Consider the following 23531-nt stretch of genomic DNA (forward strand, 5'->3'; position numbering starts at 1 on the left):
ATACAAATAAATCGCAAAATTAGGCAAACATTTTCAAGGAAGATAATTTTAAGGGAAAACATTTAAATCTAAACTTACATTAAAATAAACTGGAGTAACTAAACAATAATGTATTGTACTTGCAAATTAGTACACAAAATGTATTTCTGAATATACAATAACTGGTACACACACATGCAGAGTACAAAATGGCATTTATTACTAGTGTTGAGGGAGGGGCATCATGGCTCAATGCGATGCTTCAACTTTAGTATGTAATGGTCCCTCCACCTACTCAACACTGGTAATAAACAGCATATTTCACTCTGCATACATACATATTGGTTTATGTGGAACTCCCCCTGTGTATGAATGTGTGTGTATATATAGCGAATGAGATGGAAAGAGGTGTGTATTTTTAAAGAAAAAGACCTCCAAGGTAAAGCAATACAGAAAAACCATACTTTGTGTGTAACTGTAGTAAAAAGTTGTATATTTTGAAATGTTCAAAAATGTAACCCCTAACTGGGTTTTGATATGGGGTACACTACCGTTTCCCATGGATCTATGCCATGGCATATTTAAATGTGTTTTATGAAACAATATCTACTATGATAAATCCGTTTTTAAATGCAAAGTGCGTTTTAAAGCAATAAAAGACATGCAGTCTAAAATGTCCTTTTCTTTTGAAGCACATTAACACTATTGAGTATGTTCAGATTGGAGAATTCATTGGTAGATACTTGCATCATGGATGTGCCCTTAAGGGTAAGCTTGTCAGGTGTGCTGATTAATGGTCTAAGAACAGCAAGCACTGTTGTGATTTTTTTTTTTTTTAAAACTAACCCTTAAAGAAAGACAAAATGGTGCATCAGCCATCCATGTGATTGTATCTGTTTAGGAAACCTAAACTAATTCAGCACTGTAGTTGGGCGTTGAAATGGGGGCAAAACTAATGTTTAAAAATCCAAATAAATTAACTAGTTATAGTTTACAGAGCCAACTATAATTGGTGTGCAATCATGACCTGGCCTGGGCCATCACCCATCCCTATGCAAACATCCAACCCACCTTGTCTGTTTTTTTTTTTTTTTATATAATGTCATGAATGATGTAATATGTGAGGTCATACGCAGGGCAAGGGCTGAAGTTGGTTAGCTCAGTAAACTATAACTTGTACGTTTTAGTGTCTTTTATTTGGAAGTTTGATATCATTTCAGCTCTATAAAGTCTATTCAACCTTTGGTTTTGCAGTGAATTTCTGCTGTTTATTGATCATATTCAGACTTGAGCATACACCCAACCACCTGAGGCAACCCACAGCCAAACCCCCCGCTGTTCATGGTCTTAAGTAAACAAAATGAATCCACACTTATGATGGAAGGGTTTCCCTACTATGGTTGGGAGCACCCAGTGTTGGTAAAATACCCCTCACACACCAAAAGGACCCTTGGGGTCATGCTTCATCATTGGGGTCTTCGCACCCCTCTACGGGACGCGGAGCCGCGTACGGGGCAGTCAGGAGGAACTTTCTCTTAGGCATCGTAGTGAACCAGCACGAGGACCCCTAAGTTTCCTGAGGCTCATGAGGCACTGTATTTAACTCATGAAAGTCAGCTGAATAGCGACAAAGATATCAAAATTTGTAGGTACATTGCATAACCTGCACCATATCTCACTTTTGAAAATAAAACAAGTTTTAAAGTAGAGAAACGTGGGGATTTGTGTACCCCGTCCTGATGAAGCATGACACCAAGGGTCCTTTTGTGCGTGAGGGGTATTTTACCAACACTGGGTGCTCCCAACCATAGTAGGGAAACCCTTCCATCATAAGAGTGGATTCATTTTGTTTATGCATATTAACTAGGGAGAACGAATCCACCTAAAACTCTCTCTCCCCTCTTTGTTATTTACGTTACATGGTCTTAAGTAGCCAGGCCAAATCTCCGCTGCGCTCGGCCTTCCATCCCAGGGAATCAAAACCTTTGCAAGCTTTCTCGGGGAAGAATGCAGTGTAGCTGGTACCATGGAGTGAATGCTTGTATTGTGGCTCCTGCAGGAGTTATTTATTATTTTTTCCCACTTCTTTGAGGGGAGAGGGGGAGGAGTGTCTCCCAGAGTCCGCCTTTCCCAAATTGTTTTTAGGAAATAGGGGGCTGGTGTCCTGTAATGGCACCACAACCTTTCCTTCTGAGTTCTGGTCAGCTAATCAGATCGCTCCTACTCTGTACCAACATTCATCCATTAAAAGAACAAAAAACATACTTCCATAAAAAAGAGGGTTTGGGGTTTACCAGTAGGACAATAGACACAAAGGATCTAGGGAAGCCTTGCAGAAAAACAACCAAGGACTTTTTTCGAGAACCATTTACCCCTTAAAAAAACAAGCATGCAAAAGTACGTTTCGAAAACAGGCATTCTGTACATTTGTTTTCTATTAAATGTTTATGCTGTTCCTCTTACAAATTGTCATTAAACGGTTTAGGTTTAGGTAAAATAGTTTCCCAGTAGTGGTATACTATGAAATAGATTTTCTATAAAATCACGTACAGCCGCTGTCTGCACCACTCAGCCTTGGTAATGACCGAGAAGGCGAGTACTTCCACTGACTCGGCCTGTTTCTTTTAGTAGATTATACTTTATATTGGCTTAGAAGCCTTTAAAAGTAATACAGTCTTCACATAATCAAAACAACTAGTCAGCCAATCATGGACGATAAACATACAACTGTACAGATAAAACGTGAAACCTATAAAATGCTCCGCTGTAATGCATATGTAGTAAAATGAATTCAGATTTTAAAAAACAGTGTGTAAAACCCCTAACACCAGAGTTTAAGAACATAGCAGCAGCGGTATGCCTAGTACCATTTTCATCCTATTACTGTGCTTTTTAGGTCGAGCTGGAGTTAGCATCCAAAGGATGCGTCCAGCGGGAGACCTAATGTTGCCTGTCTCGGGGGAAGGAAGGACAAGAGGGTGTTACGAGCTTGGATTTGGGTGCGCGAACGCGCACGCCCAGCCCGGCGCCGTGCACGTCCCCTGCCACAGATTCCCTGAACACACACATACACACATGCACACGCAGGCAGGAAGGCGCACGCACACGCGCGCACCCCCCCTACTTCTCCCGACTCACCGGCACCCCCCCTCCCCCCCCCCGCACACACAGGAGCGCACCTACACACACATACAGAGACCCCCGCCACCGCCATACAAGTCTCCCCCCCCCCCCGCTCGCTCTCACCGCTCCCGGTTTCCTTCCCGCTCTGATTGGCTCCACAACCGGACTCCAGAACCCAATCAGAGGCCGATCACCCTGCGCAAGATAGCGCCCGGGACAAAGGACGACAGACGAGAACGTTGCGAAGCAGTGCGCGTGCGCAGCTAAAGGTCACGCCTACTAACATGCCGCCCTCCGGTTGCGTAAGCGCTATGTGACGGACTACGGTTTGCCACGATCGATTCCCCAATTAGTTCGTTTCTCATCTTGTAATGGTCTTCCTACACGGAGCTAGTTCCAAACACTACGATCCCTTTTTTAAGTGAATGTATCTTTTTATTGAGAGACAATCTGTTTATCTCAGTAATTCTTGAAAGTAACATTCTCATGCATTTGTAAGACATTGCTTAATTGTCTGTGTATAAAACGGATTAATTTCAATAATAACTAATGAATTATACCGTTTCGAAATGGCAGCTACTTGAAAGGTTACATTGCTCCCTTGTCCTTCGTCTGTGTCAATAGCGGTTGGTCTCCATAGGGACTGCCCACGTAGAATGTTCTAGATGTAGCCGGTGGGAGGCGTTACGTGGGCCGGTTCTTGAGCTTTGGCCGTGCCGTTAAACGCCACTTCAAGATATTTGTTAGTCACACGTCAAAAAGCGATATAAAACGTCAGTTGTTGAACGACAAGTAAACTTATTTCTTTGAGTGGCTTTGGTACTGGTCACGTAGTAAAACACGAGGTAAACTGATGCTTATTTTGCAACAATTATTTTAGAATATCTGAAATGCAGCTTTTTTGGCTGCTCTAAAAGGAAAGTTTAGGCGGTACTAGGGAAGATAACTAACAACTCGCTTAGCCCCTACCAGCACAAACACTACGTACACATATTTTGTCACGGGACATTAAGCGCATGCATTCTACCAGCACCCTGCAACACGGGGGATTTACAGGAATCCAAACACCAGCGTAAAGTACTCGAACAATAATGACGTCTGTCTTATAAATGTCACAAAAAATGTTAATATTTCACTTCTGTTCTTGGATTTTCGTGAAAATACAACACATATTGCATTACAAAAGCTATAGGTGTCATATTTGTGAAAGTTAAAACTATTGGCATTGTAAATGACAAAGCTATTAATTTAGATATTTTCAAAACCAACACATAAATAAAAAAAGTCATTTACAATACCAATAGCTCAAACTTTCCTAATGCGAGACCTATTGCATTGCAAATGCTTGTTTCATAATTATCATCCCGTCTCATATGGAGTTTAAGGATTATGGACGGGGAGCCCTTTCGCTCTAATTTGCCATGCCTGCTGTAATAATATGGCCACTGCAAAAACTATAATTTCCCTAGAATTGCTTTACAGTAATCTTAGAGCCTCCCAATAGTGCCTCAAGCCCAACAGCTTACACACTGCAATGATCCAGTTCTTGCGTGGGGACAAATATCGAGGGCAAAAGATGGGGTCTTCCGTTTCTTTCGGTCGTGGGCAATAAGACTGGGAGCCGCCTGTCTTATCCCATTTAGAAGAAAACATTTCGAGGGTGGGTCACCACATCGGACGCTGCGCGTTTGTTCATGTTGCTTTAATGGCTATACTCCGAGCATCTTGTAGAGATCTCTTTCCCGTCCCTAAGTGAGAAGGGGGGTACTCCCATTGTCCTCATTAAGATCTGTGATAAGGCAGATGATGGGCATAATATCCATTCTGTGGAGATGTCCACTATCCTAGGTTCAGGAAGTACTCCAATCATGCTCATGGAAGGCAAGAGAAACAAAATCACTACATCTCTCCCTGCAGCTTCGAGATGGTCTGACCCTAGACCTTCAAAAATATCTGACATTCAGCAGTTCTTTGACATAATCAGACTGGCCCCAGGCGTTCTCTATCTGACTCACCATAAGCTGCCTCTATATTGACTCCATATGAATTTATTTTGTACTAAACCTTCGGTCACCTAGAAGTTTCAGTTCATTTCTCCCCTTCCAGTTCCTTGATGCAGTAAGGGAAGTTTTTTAGAGACATTTAAATCACATTTTCTGAAGTAAAACAGGATGTTGCAGTCTAGAGTTTTAGCCATCGCTGGCCGGTTTTGGATGCAGAGCAGGGAATTACCTCTTCTGGTCATCTTTGAAAGAAAGAGGTTTAAAGTTACGGTGCCGTAGTTTATAAGTGTGTATGCTTTATTTCAAGAACTTTAAGTAGGAAGCATTGCATTTCATCTGATGGCTTTGATATATGATCGAGTTCTAGTGTTTCCAGGTAACATTTTCAAGAGTGAGTCTGAGTATATTTCTAAATTTCGAAAGTAGTCTCAATATAACCTGAATTCAAGAGAGAACATTGATACAAAGCTCTGCAACTGATTGCAGTGACCCTGGTCCATCCTCAGCTAATACATACACCTCCTGCCAAATGCTGTATTCTTAGGAACTGAGGTCTTCTCTTCATTCTGTGATTGATTTGGGGGAGGGGGATGTCAGTTTTTCTATCTGAACTTATGCTGGGGCCTCTGTTGTTGAAAGAAAATGGATCATGGGTGAACTCGTTATCCATTAAGATTTACTCCCCTACTTGATGGACAGGTTGAGGTATAAGAGCCTCAGGAGTAGCCCTTGCTGGAACTATTACTGTAGAAGTGTAACCTTTCCTTTTTTTCTCCATCTCCTCAGGATGACGACGAGGGGCACCTACTGGCTCTGCAGATCATTCGGGACCTGGTGGACAAGGGTGGGGACCTTTTCTTGGACCAGCTTGCTCGACTTGGGGTCATAAGCAAAGTGTCCATGTTAGCTGGCCCCTCTTCGGATGACGAAAATGAAGAGGACCCCAAACCGGAGAAGGTGGGTCACCCTAGTGTTTAATGGCATTTGCAGTTCACATCAAGGAGCCGGCATGCTCCATCCCTGATCCACTTCCACCCTGGGGTATGCTAAATGAAAAGAAGCAAGCGAATGATGACATTTGTGCTGCGTACACTACATGGGAGCATCACTTAACACACAAGGCAGTGGCGCAGAGACAAAGCTCTCCTTCACAGCTCCTGCGCTTTACTCGAATTACTACCTCCTGTGCTCATCACCTTCCTTGCAGGCTGGTGGATAAAAAATTGTATTCTTGAGCTGGTAACCAAGATAGGTGTGTTATGAGCAAGAGACACGATCTGTGCTTCTTACCACTAGCTGGACTGCAGCATTTGGTGTCCTCTGTAGCTGCTGAATTTGGCAGGAGGGATGGCCACCATATACCACATTTAGCACGCCCACAACTGACAACTTTATGAAGGAAAGTCCGCAGTAAGCTAGATCCAAGTAAGACCAGCTGGTGGTAGCTGAACCTATGACAGAACACAGTCCTATCTACATCAAGATTAGAGAGATAGCGCAAGAAGCTCAGGGCTGCGAGGAACGTCTTGCTAGGACGACACAGCACAAACAGCATGACCTCGGTTTTGGTGTTAAGTTGTGGAAAACTGTCCAGGTTCAATATGAAAGAACCATTTTTGAAACACAGGAACAGTGGCTCCTTCTGGAGATCATTTGTACTAAATGTAGACTGCACATCCACCTGAGTAATTTAGAAGTAAGCCTTTCACAACAGCAAGGCAAAGGTAGGGTCCTGGCCTGCAGCAGTAGCGTGATTGTGTCATCACCTCACAATTATTTTATTTATTCTGGTTGAGGCATGACAGTTCCTAACAGTTGCATGTGGTAACGCTGATTATTTGGTCGCCTCACCATGGGTAAAAAGTTAACAGCCGAAAGAGAGGTAATTGCCCCTGCAGTATGTGAACCAGAATGCAGATCGAATGGAGTTGAGGAAGTAAAAACATAACTAAGTCAGAGAAGAAAATGTCTAAATTATTCTGGCTCCTTGCCATATTTTGAAGCAAAGCTGGACTTTTAAGACTTTGTTCATTCCCCAGTCCCCCCACCGCTGGGAAGTCCTGCTATAGTCTATTCTGAAGGGGAAGATACTACAGTTATAAGAGCCCATCCGAATGTTAAAGAGCTTTACCAAAAGTAGGTAACTTGTTCTTCATGCATCAGTTTTTCTACATATCTGGGATGGTGCATGTAGTGTGTCGCAAGAAGGAAAATGAGCACAGCGGTTGGTATATATGGTCTATAAGGACCACCCAGAAGAGTTGAAAGATGCAAACCCCAGAAAAACTTGAGTAGGGCCCCACCAACAATGCTGAAGTTTATAACAAAGAAGAAAATATAGAGCACACCCTATAATTATCCACACAATTAGAGACAATGTTTCTGTCAAGGTCATAGTTCGTATGGAAGAATCATTCAATACACATGAGAACCGACTGTCACAATCCCCATATTCTTTTTCGAAGACAGAGTCCACATCAATCAATATCTTCAAATGCGTAAAATTCCTTTCTTTTTCTTTTTCTGTTGATATCTCCCAAAGTAAACAAACATCAGCCAACGCATGTTTCGTCTTCCCTTAGACTTTGTCAAGGCACGGGCGGAGTATTATAGAAAACAAATTGAATCCCTCAAAGCAGTCCAGTCTAATCATATAAACTGTCAAAATATTGTCCGTTGTGTAGTTCGCTATAACCACCAAAGGTACGATGTAGAGTGGAAACTTATGTTCGATAAAATTTTAAACGATTTTCAGTCCTCCTAAAACGAAATCATGAAGCACTTGTAACGTGCACACCGTTGGAGAAACACCGGAACCCTAATAAGTCCAGAGCACCTATTAAAGACTCGGTCTTTGGAAAACGAGGAAATGGACTCAGTGATACGGGTCCCGTTATTCAAGTTTATTCAAGTGATGAGAAGCTCATTGTAAATATGCTGTAATAGGTGATCATTGATGAAGAAAATAATCGTTGTGGAGTGATACTTCCGGATAGCAAGGAGATGATTCCTGTTACTCTCACACTTACTTATGTATATATGGGCAACTACATCGTCCTGATGATGGTCCTGTGGATCTGTTAGACCAACGGGGGAACGAAACGTCGACGCCTAGCACAGTTTTGCTTATTTGTCTATTTTTGAGACTATGCATCTGACAAAATGTTTTTTTTTTTTTTTTTTTTTTTTTTGAAAGACCTTTATTACACATTACACATATACACAGCGGTGTGCCTACAACCCACTGGTAGGGCCGGCCGCAATCAGTGTACTATGCAAGAACATTGACGCAAATGCACAAGTTGGAAAGGCACAGCTCATGAAGGCACGACAGAAGATCTGAATGTTATAGTGACAGTACATCGGAGGACTGCGGCTGTATCACCCTTATGTGAGCTCGGTCTCATTTTCAAGATATCCGCAGAAACAAAGTCAAGCAACAACAAATCCCAACTACCCCCCAACCCCCCCCAGTCCTGGTCCCCGTGAGCAGTCCGAGTTCGTTAGGCACAGTGTCCAAGAGGCACTCAATCTCAAAAGCGGCAATAAGGTCATCTACAGGGAGGCATTATGTAATTGGTCTTTTCAACCGGGCACAGACAGTAGTGGGGAATTGCAAGGTAGCCAGGCCACGCCAACCTATCTCAGCGCATAGGGGACATCCAATTAATTCCATAGCTCATTCCTACTACACAGGACGATCGCCCCTCCCTTACTCAGGTACCACTCATTCAGAGACGCCGCCTCCCTCTAACAGGTCGGCATTCACACTCCTCTCGCTATCAGTGTCAGCTAGGGACAGCATATAAAGTGTAAACGAAGCCCATACATCCCGGGGTCGCGACTGCGCTGGCAGTCCCTCATAGTAAGTGTTCAGTTGGTCCCTGCAGTAAGCCATGTCAGTCAGCCATTGCTGCACATCAGGCGCTCTCCTCCCTCCCCATCCCATAGCAACTCTCCTCTTAGCCAACTGGAGCGCCAAAACCACAAATCGCCTTGCCGTCGCTGGTACACCAGAAGCTATCCCCAAAAGACAGAGGCGCACATCCAGCGCAACTTCAGTCGACGTCATGACAGACAGCTTCTCAGTCACCTCCTTCCAGAAGCCATACACCCGCGAGCATCCCCAGGCCAGGTGCACAAAATCAGCATCCTCAGCACCGCAACGGACACACATGCATCTGACAAAATGTTATGTTTGATTTTCATTGAATATGGTATTTCAGTTGTCCATAAATTTAGCAAAAGGTGTTTTTACACTACTGTAAATAAGTTTACAAATTTCAGTATTGTGTCCGTTGCCAAATATCAAAAGATACATAAAAAAAAAAAAAAAAAAAAAAAATATCATGTTTTGATATATCTGGGTATATGTATACGTCTATATACTCTTCTCCTGCAGGTGTTTAATTATCGATCACAAATGTGGCATAAATTTGAATAATAAGGAAATTGAAATAGTTCCTCGAGGGGCAATTGTATTTTGTTATTGATTATACCCAGTCCCTGGGGGATGATTGGGTGGCTCTTTGTGATTCAGATTAAACTTCTAGAAGTGGCACTTCCACACTAGGCACATTAAAGCTGCAAAGCGATACAAAAGGGGATGATGGACGGAGCGTTTGAGCAAATCAAACACTCACCCCCAGTCAACTGATCTGGGTTTAATCCATCACCATTCTTTAGCCCACTCAGCCACCCCATTTCAGACATGGCTATATGCAAATCAGTCTGACCCTGTACCTCATGGGAACAGTCCAGCCCGAACTGCCAAGCCATGTCTTCCATGGACCGGAAACAAGCATCCTGGGACCGGTTTCGGATTCATAATCCTCATCAGCCAGGCTATCTTGAATCCAGTGGCCAAGTGAGCAAGGGACTCGCGTCTGAGCATACCCTGCCACACTTAGGGCGAACAAAGCGATACAAAAGGGGATGATGGACGGAGCGTTTGAGCAAATCAAACACTCACCCCCAGTCATTAAAGCTGCAGACATCATCGCGCAGCATTCAATGTCACGATTTCGCACACACCAAACTCGACCCTGCACTCCCCACGCATCAGGAACTACCATGGAGACACATATCCCCCATGCATTCCTATTGGAGGGCAGGCCAATCTCACACATGCACTCAGCGATCGCACGCATGTCACACTGCGCCACAGTGCTAAAGTGCGCAAAGACCAGAAATCACTATACTTATCTCAGAGTTCAATGCAAAAAGTTCAGGGGTGAACCTGCCAGAAGGGCCAAGTCCAACACTACAGATGGCTTCACATTGCAGAACCTGTTTTCCAGGTGGAGTATCCTATTATGCTGGGTACACAACAGGGGTGTACCCAGGGATCTTCACGGGAAGAAGGCTTACGCTGTTTTGGGTTTGGGTAGAGAAGGGTATCCTGGGATTGTTTGGTCAAACCACCAGGAAGCAATTTAAAGTTTGAAGAGTTACCTTGTAGGAACTAATGCCCCATTGGCTAGGGAGTCCTTCCCTCCCACAAACATGCAGATGTTATAAAGGTGGCACTCCAAGACAACAGTCCTTAGGTCTCCTTTTCCAGGCCAGTATTCATGTAAGAATGATGACCATGCTGCCCCCTGGATCCAGCAAAGAGAGGCTGCACCAGAGACTGGACTGCACCTGCTGCACCCTAGGACCCAGCAACCAGGACTGTGCCCACACGTGGAAGAGAGCTCCACTTGTGCCAGGACTGAAGAAGTGACTCCAAGGGCTAGTTGGTTAGCCTCCTGTTGAGCTGTAGAACCACCAAAAGCTAAGAAAACAGTCACTGCTCGAAAGCCCAGCTGCCCAGGAATGCCTGATTGGTGCTGGACCCCAAAGTGCCTGTTAAGGGACAGAGTCTTGACCTTCTTGAGGGGTCCCCAAGTCCACGAGACTCGTAGCCAAAGTCGAAGTGGACCTTGCCTACCTGTAAGCAACTCCTAAGGTTGCTGTAACCGGGAGACCAGTTGACCGGTGGTGACTGAACCTACACTGGACTCCACTGCTGCATTGTGGAAGATATAGTCCTGAGGCTGGGGACGACCCCAAATGCTGGTGAATACCAGGGTGGCTGTCACTGCATCTCTTCAGCATCCTGTATCCTCATCATCACCACCACTTCTTTGCTGATCATCAGCACCACTTCTCTGCTGATCATCAGCACCACTTCTCTGCTGATCATCAGCACCACTTCTCTGCTGATCATCAGCACCACTTCTTTGCTGATAATCAGCACCACTTCTTTGCTGGACCCCGCGGTAAAGGAGAAATGTGCCCTGTGGACCCTGAGACTGCTGACTCTGACTGACATGTAGACTGTCCCTGTGGACCTGAGTGGTCCCTTTGACTGGCCCCCAACCCACTGTGGCCCATTCTAAGGAAGATTTGTAGTTATGGCCAATTGGCTCAGAACTTGCAAAGCCCATTAAAACAATTAATTGTACTTAAAAGAATGTTCGAGGCATGTGGGCTGCTAAATTCATATCTTAGCATTAGATCGCCGCCTAGTGTTGGGCTCGGATGATTGCACATTGTTGTCCTGGAAGAGTCTTCGAAGTATCCTGAGATAGGTGGCTCCTCCCCTGGACTACAGTGCGCATGGGCATCGGCTCCATCCCCAGATTGTTTTTTTCCGCCATTGGGTTCGGATGTGGTTTCGACGTCTTACTGTCGGAACCAAGTAAAACTATCTTTTACCGGCCAAAAGGCCTCGATTTTCTTGCGTCGGTATTGTCTGCGCTCGGTCTCGAGTCTTCCGTCTCTTGAAGCCGGAATAAGCGGAGTTTTCTTCGCTTTCTAAACTTTGAGGCCTTCTCATCGCGACACGACAGCAAGCCTTTACGGACATGGAGCGGAGCCCGTTCAAGTACTGCCCGCTCTGTGGGTCTAAGTACCCACACATCGATCTACACCCTGTGTGTAACAAGTGCCTTTCACCGGACCACGACGACGGCAAGTGCAAGGCCTGTGCACAGTTCCGCTCCAAGAAAACTCTCAAGCTTCGGCGCGCGGTGCGCTTGGAAGCTAGGCAAGCGGCCCCGGATCCGGAGAACATCTTCGGCGACCCGGAAGAAGAGGTCCAGGGTCACCTTCTACAAATCTCCCCCTCACGGTCGGAGGTCGAGGCGGATCCGGGAGACGACGACGGAGTCGCGGGTCAGGTCCTCGAATACGTCGAAGAGGTAGGAGACGACGATGAAATTTATGGGGCCGCGGCGGACAGCTCTGCGGACGAGCTCTGCCCCGAAAGTTTCGAGGACGACCGGGACACGGGATCGCCTGTCGGCCTTACCCTGGACCCGTTGCCGCAAGCCACAGCCCCGCCTTCGGGCCCGGCTTCGGACTCACTTGCTGGGCACGATGTTTCGAAACCGAAACTGAAACCGTCGGGGTCGTCAACACCTAAAATGGCCGACCCGAAATCGAAACTGAAACCAAAGGACTCGAGTGTTCCTAAGATGGCTGCCGTGCCTGTGAAGAAGTCGGTGCCCGTCACCCCGTCGGCTCCGTCGACCTCCGGTCCGCAGAAGCCGAGGAAGTCGGTCGATTCCGATGCTCCGAAATCGAAGCCGACGCCCGAGGAAAGGGCCCCCAAGAAAGATGGTCGGCTCGGATCAACGGCTCCGGCGCCGTCCAAGCCCGCCAAGGTCGGCTCCAAAGAGGCTACGCCCAAGAAGTCGGCGCCCCGGCCTCAAGATTCGGAGGACCCGAAGAAGGTTTCCGCGCCCAAACCGCACAAGGCCCGCGAGGACGTCGGATCCGAGGGACCGCTCAAAGCATCCTTGTCGGCGACGAAACCCACTGGCAGTGTACCGTCCCCCATTGCGGAGTCACTGCAGAGAATCAGGGAGAAGGCCCTTGCTCCATCGGCTCCGATGCCATCACCGCAGCCGCAAAAGGACGCTCCGGCTAAGCCTTCGGGGAAACTCCTTTTTCTCTTGCCACCCAAGGAGGCGCCGAAAGCGTTTTCGACGAAATCGGCTCCGAAGCAGGTTTCCTCACTGCCAGACCCTCTTCCACGTCGTGTACTCGACTCGGTGGACGATTCAGAGCATTTCATCGATGCTGCCACCGGCAAGCTGACCCTCTATAAACGGAAAATCACTTCGGAGCCGGTGGACCCCTACGTCATCCCGTTGAAGAAGAAGAGGGTGCCCCTTGACGCCTTAGGCCTCACGGAGCCGATTCAGCCTCCTCCTAGACGGAGCCCTACTCCCTCCCCAGAACACTCTGTGGGTGAGGAAGATGATGAGGATGAACAGTACAATTTCCCCATCGATGACCCTGATGTACAACCAGATTCATACGACGACTCTGGTGACCAAAACACCCAGGGTGCGGGCCAAGACCCGCAAACCTTTAATGCACGTGCATCCCCGACTGAGGACTCAGCAGGATTTCATGCACTAATTGAACGGGCGGCGGCCAATCATGATGTGGACATGCATGCCGACCCGGTTGAGGAAGACTTCCTTTTTGACACCTTTGCCATATCTGAGAGGACTGTAAAGACACTTCCTATGCTGAAAGGTGTTCTCAAACATGCTGGAGACATTTTTAAGGAGCCTACGAGGGCTAGAGTGGTCAACCCTCGCATTGAAAAGAAGTACAGGCCTGCTCCTGCGGACCCCGTCTACATCCGGGGACAGTTGCCACTGGACTCTCTTGTGGTTGCCAATGCCAGGAAACGTGCCAACTCCCAGACAACGGGTGAAGCTCCTCCCCCGGACAAGGAGTCCAAAGTGCTTGAGGCAGGAGGCAAAAGAGTGGCTGCACAGGCGGCAAACTTTTGGCGCATCGCAAATACACAGGCGCTCCTGGCGCGTTATGATAGGGCGCACTACGACACCCTAGAACAGGTTATACAACACCTGCCCCCACAGTTCCAAGAAGGCACCAAGATGCTTATTGAGGAAGGAAAGCTAATATCAAACGCAGCCATCAAGTGTGCACTTGACGCTGCGGACACAGCTGCTAGGGCTATCAACACTAGCGTTATGCTGAGAAGACAAGCCTGGCTCCGCATCTCAGGGTTCAAGCAGGATATTCAGACGACAATTCTGAATCAGCCAGTCAATCCTGATAGTCTGTTTGGTCCGGATGTTGACACCACCTTAGAGAAGATAAAGAAGGACACGGAAACTGCTAAATCTATGGGGGCCCTGCAGTCCCAACAGTTTCGTGGCGGCAATTTTCGTCGCTCAGGTGCACGTGGAGTCACCAGAGGACAGATGGGTCAACAATCCCAGTTCTCCAAAGGTGGGGCGCAAGCCTCGTTCACTAAGCAGAACAAGGGAGGTTATAGGAACAACAGCAACAGAGGTCGCGGCAGAGGAAACAACAGCTCCCGCACCTCTACTCCAAGCAAACAGTGACTCTCTGTCACTGCCCCCCGACCACCTAACACCTGTCGGGGGGAGACTGCAGCAGTTCCTGCCCGTCTGGAGAAACATCACCACAGACAGGTGGGTGCGACAATTAGTTCAGTATGGTTATTGCCTAGAGTTGACATCCACTCCACCCAACATCCCACCAAGGCAAAGGCCTATGTCCGCAGAGCACTTGCACTTATTGCAGCAGGAAGTAGTGGCGATGCTGCAAAAAGGCGCAATCGAGCTCGTGCCGGTGGGGGAGGAAGGCACAGGGGTATATTCCCTGTACTTCCTTATTCCAAAGAAGGACGGTTCTCTCAGGCCCATTCTCGATCTACGTCCCCTCAACCTGTACATACTATCGGAACATTTCCACATGCTTACACTGCAGCAGATTCTTCCCTTGCTAAACCAGGGAGACTTCTTAGCAACCTTAGATCTCAAGGATGCTTATTTCCATATTCCATTACACCCGTCACACAGGAAATATCTCAGGTTCACTATTCAAGGCAGGCACTACCAGTTCAAAGTCCTACCCTTCGGAGTCACAACAGCCCCGAGGGTGTTCACCAAGTGTCTAGCGACAGTGGCGGCGCACCTCAGGAGGCAGAATATCCATGTCTACCCCTACCTAGACGACTGGCTCGTACAAGCCAAGTCGGAGCAACAGTGCGCCGCAGACATGTCGACTACAATTCGCCTGCTTCACGATCTGGGTTTCTCCCTGAACTACCCAAAATCGCATCTTCAGCCGGCACATGTCCGGCAGTTCCTGGGTGCTACGATCAACACCCTGACAGCCATGGCTCAGCCAAACCAAGTCAGAATCGACAGCATTCAGTCGCTGATCCAACGATTCAGACCACGACACTCCCTGCCAGCGAGAGTGTTCATGCAGTTGATAGGCATGATGGCCTCCTGCATCTTCATAGTCCCTCACGCACGGTTGCATATGCGCCCGCTCCAGGAGTGCTTAGCGAATCAGTGGACACAGGCTCGTGGGCAATTGACAGACCTAGTGTTGGTTACCAGTCGGGCATACGACTCTCTGCATTGGTGGACTCCACACAACCTTTGCAAGGGCCGACTGTTCCAAGAGCCTGTGCCGCAGATTATCCTGACAACGGACGCGTCTCTCCAGGGATGGGGAGCTCATGTGCTCACTTACACAGTGCAGGGACTATGGACGACGCAGCAACAGAAGATGCACATCAACTATCTGGAACTGATGGCAATCTTCATGGCGCTCAAGTCCTTCATTGTACATCTGAGCAACAAGGTCGTGCTAGTCCGGACGGACAACATGACCGCGATGTACTACATTCAAAAGCAGGGAGGCACCCACTCGCCACAGCTGTCTCATCTGGCTCAGAGCATGTGGAAGTGGGCCATTCAGAGGAACATCTTCCTCATGGCAGAACACCTCCCGGGCAAGGACAATCAGATGGCGGATCTGCTCAGCAGATACAGCCATCAGATGCACGAGTGGGAGATACACCCTTCTGTTCTCCACCCGTTCTTCCAACAGTGGGGTCATCCGGAGATAGACCTGTTCGCAACAAAGGAGAACGCAAAATGCCGACTCTTTGCCGCCAGGTTCCCTCACCCACAGTCGCAGGGGAATGCGATATGGATGAACTGGTCAGGCAAATTTGCATACGCTTTTCCGCCAGCCCCTCTAATACCGCTGGTCGCAAGAAAGCTAAGGCAGCACTCCATGACACTCGTCCTGGTTGCTCCAACGTGGGCGCGCCAGGCTTGGTACACCACGTTCCTCGAACTCTCGGTGGTGCCGCATCAAAGACTGCGCCTCACACCCAGTCTTTTGACGCAGAACCATGGAGACATTCAGCATCCAGATCCACGACAGCTCAACCTGGCGATCTGGCTCCTGAAGTCCTAGAGTTTGGATACCTTAACCTACCTCCAGAATGCATGAGTATCATCAAGGAGGCGAGGAAACCTACTACTAGAGCATGCTATGCTGCTAAGTGGAAGCGTTTTGTCATCTACTGTACGTCCAATGACATCAACCCGCTAGATGCATCTATTCCCAACATCATCTGTTATCTGTTACATCTCTACAAGTGCAATCTGGCGTACACTTCCATTAGGATACATCTCTCAGCCATAGCGGCTTATCTTCAGAACAGGCAGCACCTCTCTGTCTTCAGGGTGCCCGCCATTAAAGCCTTCCTTGAAGGTCTGAAGAGAGTCATTCCCCCAAGAACTCCACCAGCTCCGGTGTGGAACCTCAACGTCGTTCTCACCAGACTGATGGGGCCACCATTTGAGCCACTGCACTCGTGTGAGCTCCAATTCCTTACGTGGAAAGTGGCCTTTCTAATAGCTATTACGTCTCTGAGGCGTGTCAGTGAGCTGCAAGCGCTCACCATACAAGAGCCGTTCATTCAAATTCACCCAAATAGGGTGGTGCTACGCACTAACCCTAAATTCCTTCCTAAGGTGGTGTCACAGTTTCATCTTAATCAAACTATTGACTTGCCAGCATTCTTTCAAAACCCGCAAACGGTGGCGGAAAGAATGCTCCATACCTTAGATGTACGGAGGGCGTTGATGTACTACATAGACAGAACACAACCCTTTAGAAAGACGAAACAACTCTTTGTTGCCTTCGCACCACAACACAAAGGCAACCCAATTTCCAAAGCAGGGATAGCCAGGTGGATTGTTAAGTGCATCCAAATATGTTATCAAAAAGCCAAGCGCACTTTAACAATACCCCCCAGAGCGCACTCCACACGCAAACTGGGGGCATCCATGGCTTTCCTAGGGAACATTCCTTTAGAGGATATTTGCAGAGCAGCCACGTGGGTCACACCACATACCTTCACAAAACACTACTGTGTTGATGTGCATTCCAAGCAGCAAGCAGCTGTAGGACAGGCTGTTCTAAAGACACTTTTTCAGGTTTCTGCAGCTGGCACGGGCAACCGCCGCTGATGGAGGGACTGCTATGTATTCTATGCTAAGATATGAATTTAGCAGCCCACATGCCTCGAACTGAATATGCTACTTACCAGTATGCATCTGTTCTTGGCATGTAGGGCTGCTAACATTCATATCGCCCGCCCTCCTCCCCGGTGCCTGTCGCAGCTGCAGATATACTATTGTATTTATTCATTAGCATGGACATCCTTTACACTTTCACTCCATCTCCTGCCACAATGGCGAAAAACAATCTGGGGATGGAGCCGATGCCCATGCGCACTGTAGTCCAGGGGAGGAGCCACCTATCTCAGGATACTTCGAAGACTCTTCCAGGACAACAATGTGCAATCATCCGAGCCCAACACTAGGCGGCGATCTAATGCTAAGATATGAATGTTAGCAGCCCTACATGCCAAGAACAGATGCATACTGGTAAGTAGCATATTCATTACTCACCTATCAAAAATCATATCTCCGGTTTCCCTCAATAGATTTTAACCATTTTGGTATCTATGTAAAGATAAAATTACAACCATTGTTATAAATTGATGTCATTGTTCTTGAGTTGCATTTCTTATTTACTGATATGGTACTTCTAAATTCTTTACACTTGTTCCCTTGATTAAGCCTGGCTGCTCTGTGCTACAGATACCCAGGGCCGAGCTAGGGGGTTTTATTAAAGAAACTGTACGTGATAAAGATTGTGACATTGTTACATGGTGTGGTTTCATAACCCCACTGCATAATAATCCACTTTTCTACACCTTACTTCAGTTAAATGTTTTTTCTCTCTGATCAGTGTGTATCTTGCATAAGTCGTTCTTGCACCTGCAGGATGCTCTGACAATATTTCTGTAAGGCTGGAGAGTCCTGATTTATTTATTTATTTATTTATTCATTCAGAGTTTTATATAGCGCGAACAAGATCTTTACAGATATCAGAGCGCTTCACAGAAACAGGGGGTGACGATAGCATGAGGGTGACGCGACATAATATTGGGTGCAATATAAACTTCAATAGCATGATCGGATAGCAGTCATGTTCAAATAGAATGTCAGTAAACAATCAGATAAGCGAAAATAAAAGACGATACTGAGTCTTACATACAACTACGATAAAAATCAGGAGAACATATGCTAAAGGGATGGCTTGTGCCAGTATCTAAAAGTTATAGGGAGCAAGGGGAAGGGGCCTCGATATACAGTAGGCTAATATGAATAGTCTAATAATAGATATTTAGTGAGTAGCATAAAAGGATCGACTGACTATCAAGTAATTGTGGCAAACAAGAGAAATAAACAAATCTATATCATGCAAAATATGACATTATTTGACCTTAGACAAACATGAAACCAGTAATACCCACGCGGCACGAAAGTCTCTGAGGAACAGACATTAAAGTTCAGGTGAACTTAGCCATGAGGATGGCTTTCACCTCTTTCTTAAAGAAGGCCGTGGAGGAGATAAGCCTAGTTTCGGGAGGGAGAGCGTTCCAGATCCTCGGCGCCATTCCTGAGAAGGAGCGTTTGTATGTTTTTTCCTTTCGGAATCTGCGAGGTTTCAAGAGTAGATTTTTTGAACTTCTATTGGATCTCGACCCTCCTGATATAGTTAGCTTTTGAGTGAGGTAGTTAGGTGCATTGTGGTGTACAGCCGCGTGTGTCATCACAGCAATTTTCAGTTGTATTCTGGCTTCAAAGGGCAGCCATTTCAGAGATTTCAAGTCAAGGGTTATATGAGAGTGTTTTCTTGAGCCCGTGATGAGTCTCGCGGCAGCGTTCAAGGAGGCTCTTAGGGGGGCAGTTGTTGCTAGAGGGAGACCACTGAGGGTAACAATTCCATAGTCTATGCGGGGGATGACGAGGGCTTGTACTGCATTTTGGAAGTCTTTGGCTGGGAGGAAGGGTTTCAACTTTCTCAATGTGTTGATTTGGAAATTAGCTCCTTTCATTGCTTTGCTAATGTGCTGTTGCATGTTGAGCTTTGCGTCAAGTGTGATACCTAAGGATTTCGCGGAGTCCACGATGGTGGGCCGGACATTGAGTGCTGTTAAGTGGTTGAGCCAAAGTTGGGTGGTGGTAGATTTCGGCGCTGCATGGTTTTGTGCACAGTGAATTCACTGTAGGTCTCCTCTTTCTGTTGCAGGAGGATGAGCCTCAAGAAGACGCCAAAGAGCTGCAGCAGGGCAAACCCTACCACTGGAGGGACTGGTCCATCATCCGTGGAAGAGACTGCCTTTACATTTGGAGTGACGCGGCCGCCCTGGAGCTCTCCAATGGAAGCAATGGCTGGTTCCGCTTCATCCTTGATGGGAAGCTGGCCACGATGTATTCCAGCGGCAGCCCGGAGGGCGGCTCCGACAGCTCGGGTAAATGACTTTTGTATCGAGAGCTCTTATCACCTTCTTCTGATAGGTCTTCCAGCTAGGTGATGGGAAACCAATACAAAAACAATTATAAACCATTATCTCTTTGGTCAGTTTGCATTAGCAACTGAGTTCTCTGAAATGCGAAATCCTGACTGGTGCAGATGTATAGTCTGATCTTTATGGGGGATGGAGGGAACAAAGGGGGATCCATGATTTTGTCCCGATCACAAGTCTTACTACCACCGAAAGAACATAATTGGGTTTTCAAGATAAGCTGTAGCAGCAGAGGCTATTGGCATCAGGTTTGCATGTTTGCTTCAGTAATGAATCAGTGAGCCTTAAAATAAAGTGTCAAGCCACTGTCACAGGAGGTGTAGGCCTTGAACCCACCTACAGCTCCAGTCCGTAATATCTGTATAACCCAGAGATAGCTCTACTCTTCAAGGTATGAAACTTATTTGCCTTCTTACCTGATTGGTCTCCGCTCTAGAAGGCCTTAGTCTGTTTGTGCTGTGTAACCAGGGTTAGATTTCAGTTGTATAAGTTAGTAGCCTCTGGGTGTTGTCAAACCCAACTGATCTTAGCTGTACAAGACTTGTCTGTACACTTTCTAAACTGAAGAGGAGTCTGCTGCCTAAACCCACTATTCATACTGAAAGTTCTGCAATGCATAACTGTTGTGTACTGTGGTTGTCTTGTTTGTTTATACTTTTATGATCCACAGCGATCGAAATAAAGTTCTATGTTGATGATGATAAATGTTAGTTATCCAGTTTAATTGAGCCAGTAATATCAGTTTAAGCTAAGGGGTGAGTGCTGTCCAAGGCTCAAAGCAGGGCATCTGAGTTACCTGAGGACTATATATGCATTGATCTAGTCTTGGTTCCGAAAATATGAATTTCTTGCACATTTGTCGAACAATAGTGATTCAGACATTTTTCTTGTAACGTTAATGGGAGGGTAAGCGAGAGCAGAACCACAGTACTCTGCTCTTGATTGGCCTGACCTTGGCTTCAAAAACTAAGAATACAAATGTTCAATTCCAATACCTTTTGAATGTTAGAGTATTACAGATCCTTGTTTAAAAAAAAAACCCAAGTCAGTAGAATTTGTATGCGATTTAGGAATGTGAGATATAAATATCAGTCACTTCCTCTGCTGTTTTGTATTTTACACTTCTCAGTTGCTGTAGTTTTAGGATGTGACTAACTGGTTCAGACTGAATTACACTTGCATCGTGTTTGATGTCCATTTTGGACTAGACCAATGAAAGAACAGCCAAGGTTTGTTCCAAACCTGTAAACAGTATTTTGTTTTCAGTGAGCATTCTCATTTTTTGTTTACAGAAAGTAGAAGTGAATTTCTTGAGAAGTTGCAGAGGGCTCGGAGTCAGGTGAAGCCTTCCACTACCAGCCAACCAATCCTTTCTGGTCCTGGGCCCAACAAGCTGACTGTCGGCAATTGGTCCCTCACCTGCCAGAAAGAAGGCGAGATTGCTGTCCACAACTCGGATGGGCAGCAGGCCACTATCCTCAAAGAGGATCTTCCGGGATTTGTGTTTGAATCAAACCGTGGGACCAAGCACTCGTTCACAGCTGAAACCTCCTTGGGTGAGTCTGGGGCACGGGGAGACGGCGAGGAGGTATTGGAAAGAGTCCAAACTAAAGCGAAGAGAAGCAAATGCTTGGGAGGTTGTTTTTATAAGGCTTTGTGGACACTACTTGTGAGCTTGACATTTGAGAGCGCATTTACAGGAGGGATCAAACTCGCTGTTGTCCGCTCTCCCTGATCTTTGCATCAAAAAGAATAGCCTTAATTTAGAAGTACCGTGAGGGGAGAATAGAAGGAACCCTCACAGTACACTATATTGCCTTCGGTGGAATGGGGTGTGATGTCTAGTGAGTAGTCATTAGATGCAGCTGAATCAGGCCATTCTTTCGAATTTACCAAAAGCCTTCGTGTTTTGCAGTGTTTCTTGCAGGACAATGGGGTCAGTGTATTTGCTTTTGAGGTGGTTTACAGCTTGCAGCAGACGCGATGTATGCAGAAGGCCCCATTTCACGGTAAAGGCCAAATCATTTCTCAGGAGGAGTGACGGGTTTCAAATGTGTATTTGTGAATCCTTAAATTCATCCTCCAAGAATAACCCACGGCGACCACCAAGCAGATATTGGGGTTTTATTTTGAAATGGGATTTTGTTTATTCCTTTGTTGTATCGCTCTACTCCCCTATCCTTGTAAAGAAGAGGTGCTGAGTATTTTCATTCCACCACACACATACCACCCCCTTACCTCCCCTTCCTAAAGAGTGGCTCTGCTGGGCCTTCTGTACCTCCATATGCAGTGCAAGGGTGTAATCTGCAAACCCAGACAGCATAATGTTACGTAGACCACAGAATTTAAGTCTTGAACAAGTGACTTAAATTACTCTTTCTTGCACCGTCCGTGGCAAAAAGGACATTAACACATTTTGGGCCCCTTGTCTTCCTGCATTTTTCTTATTCTAAAGGATGAATACCTTGTTGTACAGGGGCCACACTGGAGTAGATTGTGAAGACCCTTTCAGAGTAAATCCATATGTCTCAAATGCTCACTTATACTTCCTGACTGTAATGAGCTGTTGAAAGAATTCTTCAGGTTCAACGCACTTTTGTTTGAGGCTGGACATACTTTCCAACCAATGATGTTATTGCTTCTGTGCAGACAGTACCTTTAATAAATCAAATCTTATTGTATTAAATGTGGAATCACTTTTGGAAGCGGCACGTTGTACAAACCAGATCTACAATATTTTTCCACAATATTTATCTAAAACATTCCGCCCTGATGCACGATCCGCATTCTCAAAAACATTCATATGTCAATTATCTTAAACTGGACCCCCGATTGACACTATACTCCTATTTAGATGGGTGTAAGTAGAGTCCAAACCATTGTGGATCACAACCTAGGTGCCCGCGTAAGTCATCAAAAACAGGGGCATCGCAGAGCATCGTGACTTTCCTTCACTGGAAGATTTCATTTATCGTAAAAATTAGCCAATGTTGAGGTGTCTAGTCCTTTACCAACACCTCAATGTGCAAAACAGACACCTCCTCCTCCGCATGGAATTTAAAAACTTAGATGGGGTGGAATTAAGATTATGGTTATTGCTCTTTAATTAAGATTCTTGAATATATATAGAGCCACAACTGTAACAGAAGCTGTTGGTCAGCTGCTCTACTTCAGATCTGGCGTGATTAAATGTAATGAATCGGATTGGATGTTTGGCAGAGTCTAGACTTTATCAATCACTGAAGAGAACAAGTTATTCACCAGCTATTATGAAGGGTCCCTCAAACCCAAATGCAATAATTGGGGGTTTCTGCCATCCCATGGAGGTCAAGTTTAGCTAACTTTTTGGGTTGCTGTTTTAGAGTCTCTCAGTAACTACAAACTCTCCACTTGTGCTGTTATTGCCCTTCAAGAAAGTGCATAGTTAAGACACCCCTTTCCGGATTGTCTGTTAATTTCAGAAAACCCTAGGGCCAGAAGGTTACTGGCTTCCAGGTGCTGCTCCCTCCACTGTACTACATGTAGGAAACTAGCTGACCCCCCTCCTCTTTGTCCAGACCCTCTTTGGCACTTGGACAGGCGGAAAAATGAGAAGTTAGGTAGGCGTGCCCACCCTCAGCCTAGTAACTCCCCGTAGGGTGGGCTACCTGTAGTGGATGCAACTTTTCAGAGAC

The 23531-nt window shown here is 46.3% G+C and overlaps 1 protein-coding gene across 9 annotated transcripts in view; it reads left to right on the forward strand.

Annotated features, from left to right (window-relative positions):
- The window catches only part of HECTD1 (HECT domain E3 ubiquitin protein ligase 1), a 424699-nt gene that overhangs the window by 166063 nt on the left and 235105 nt on the right, over positions 1-23531 (forward strand). For all 9 annotated transcript variants that reach the window (XM_078659397.1, XM_078659396.1, XM_078659400.1 and 6 more), the window contains exons 12-14: positions 5892-6062; positions 19581-19803; positions 21150-21413. In XM_078659397.1, coding sequence (XP_078515523.1) covers positions 5892-6062; positions 19581-19803; positions 21150-21413 — 658 coding nt within the window. The remainder of the gene's footprint in view (positions 1-5891; positions 6063-19580; positions 19804-21149; positions 21414-23531) is intronic.

This window comes from Lissotriton helveticus, chromosome 9 (genome assembly GCF_964261635.1).
Source record: "Lissotriton helveticus chromosome 9, aLisHel1.1, whole genome shotgun sequence".
Lineage (NCBI taxonomy): Eukaryota > Metazoa > Chordata > Amphibia > Caudata > Salamandridae > Lissotriton > Lissotriton helveticus.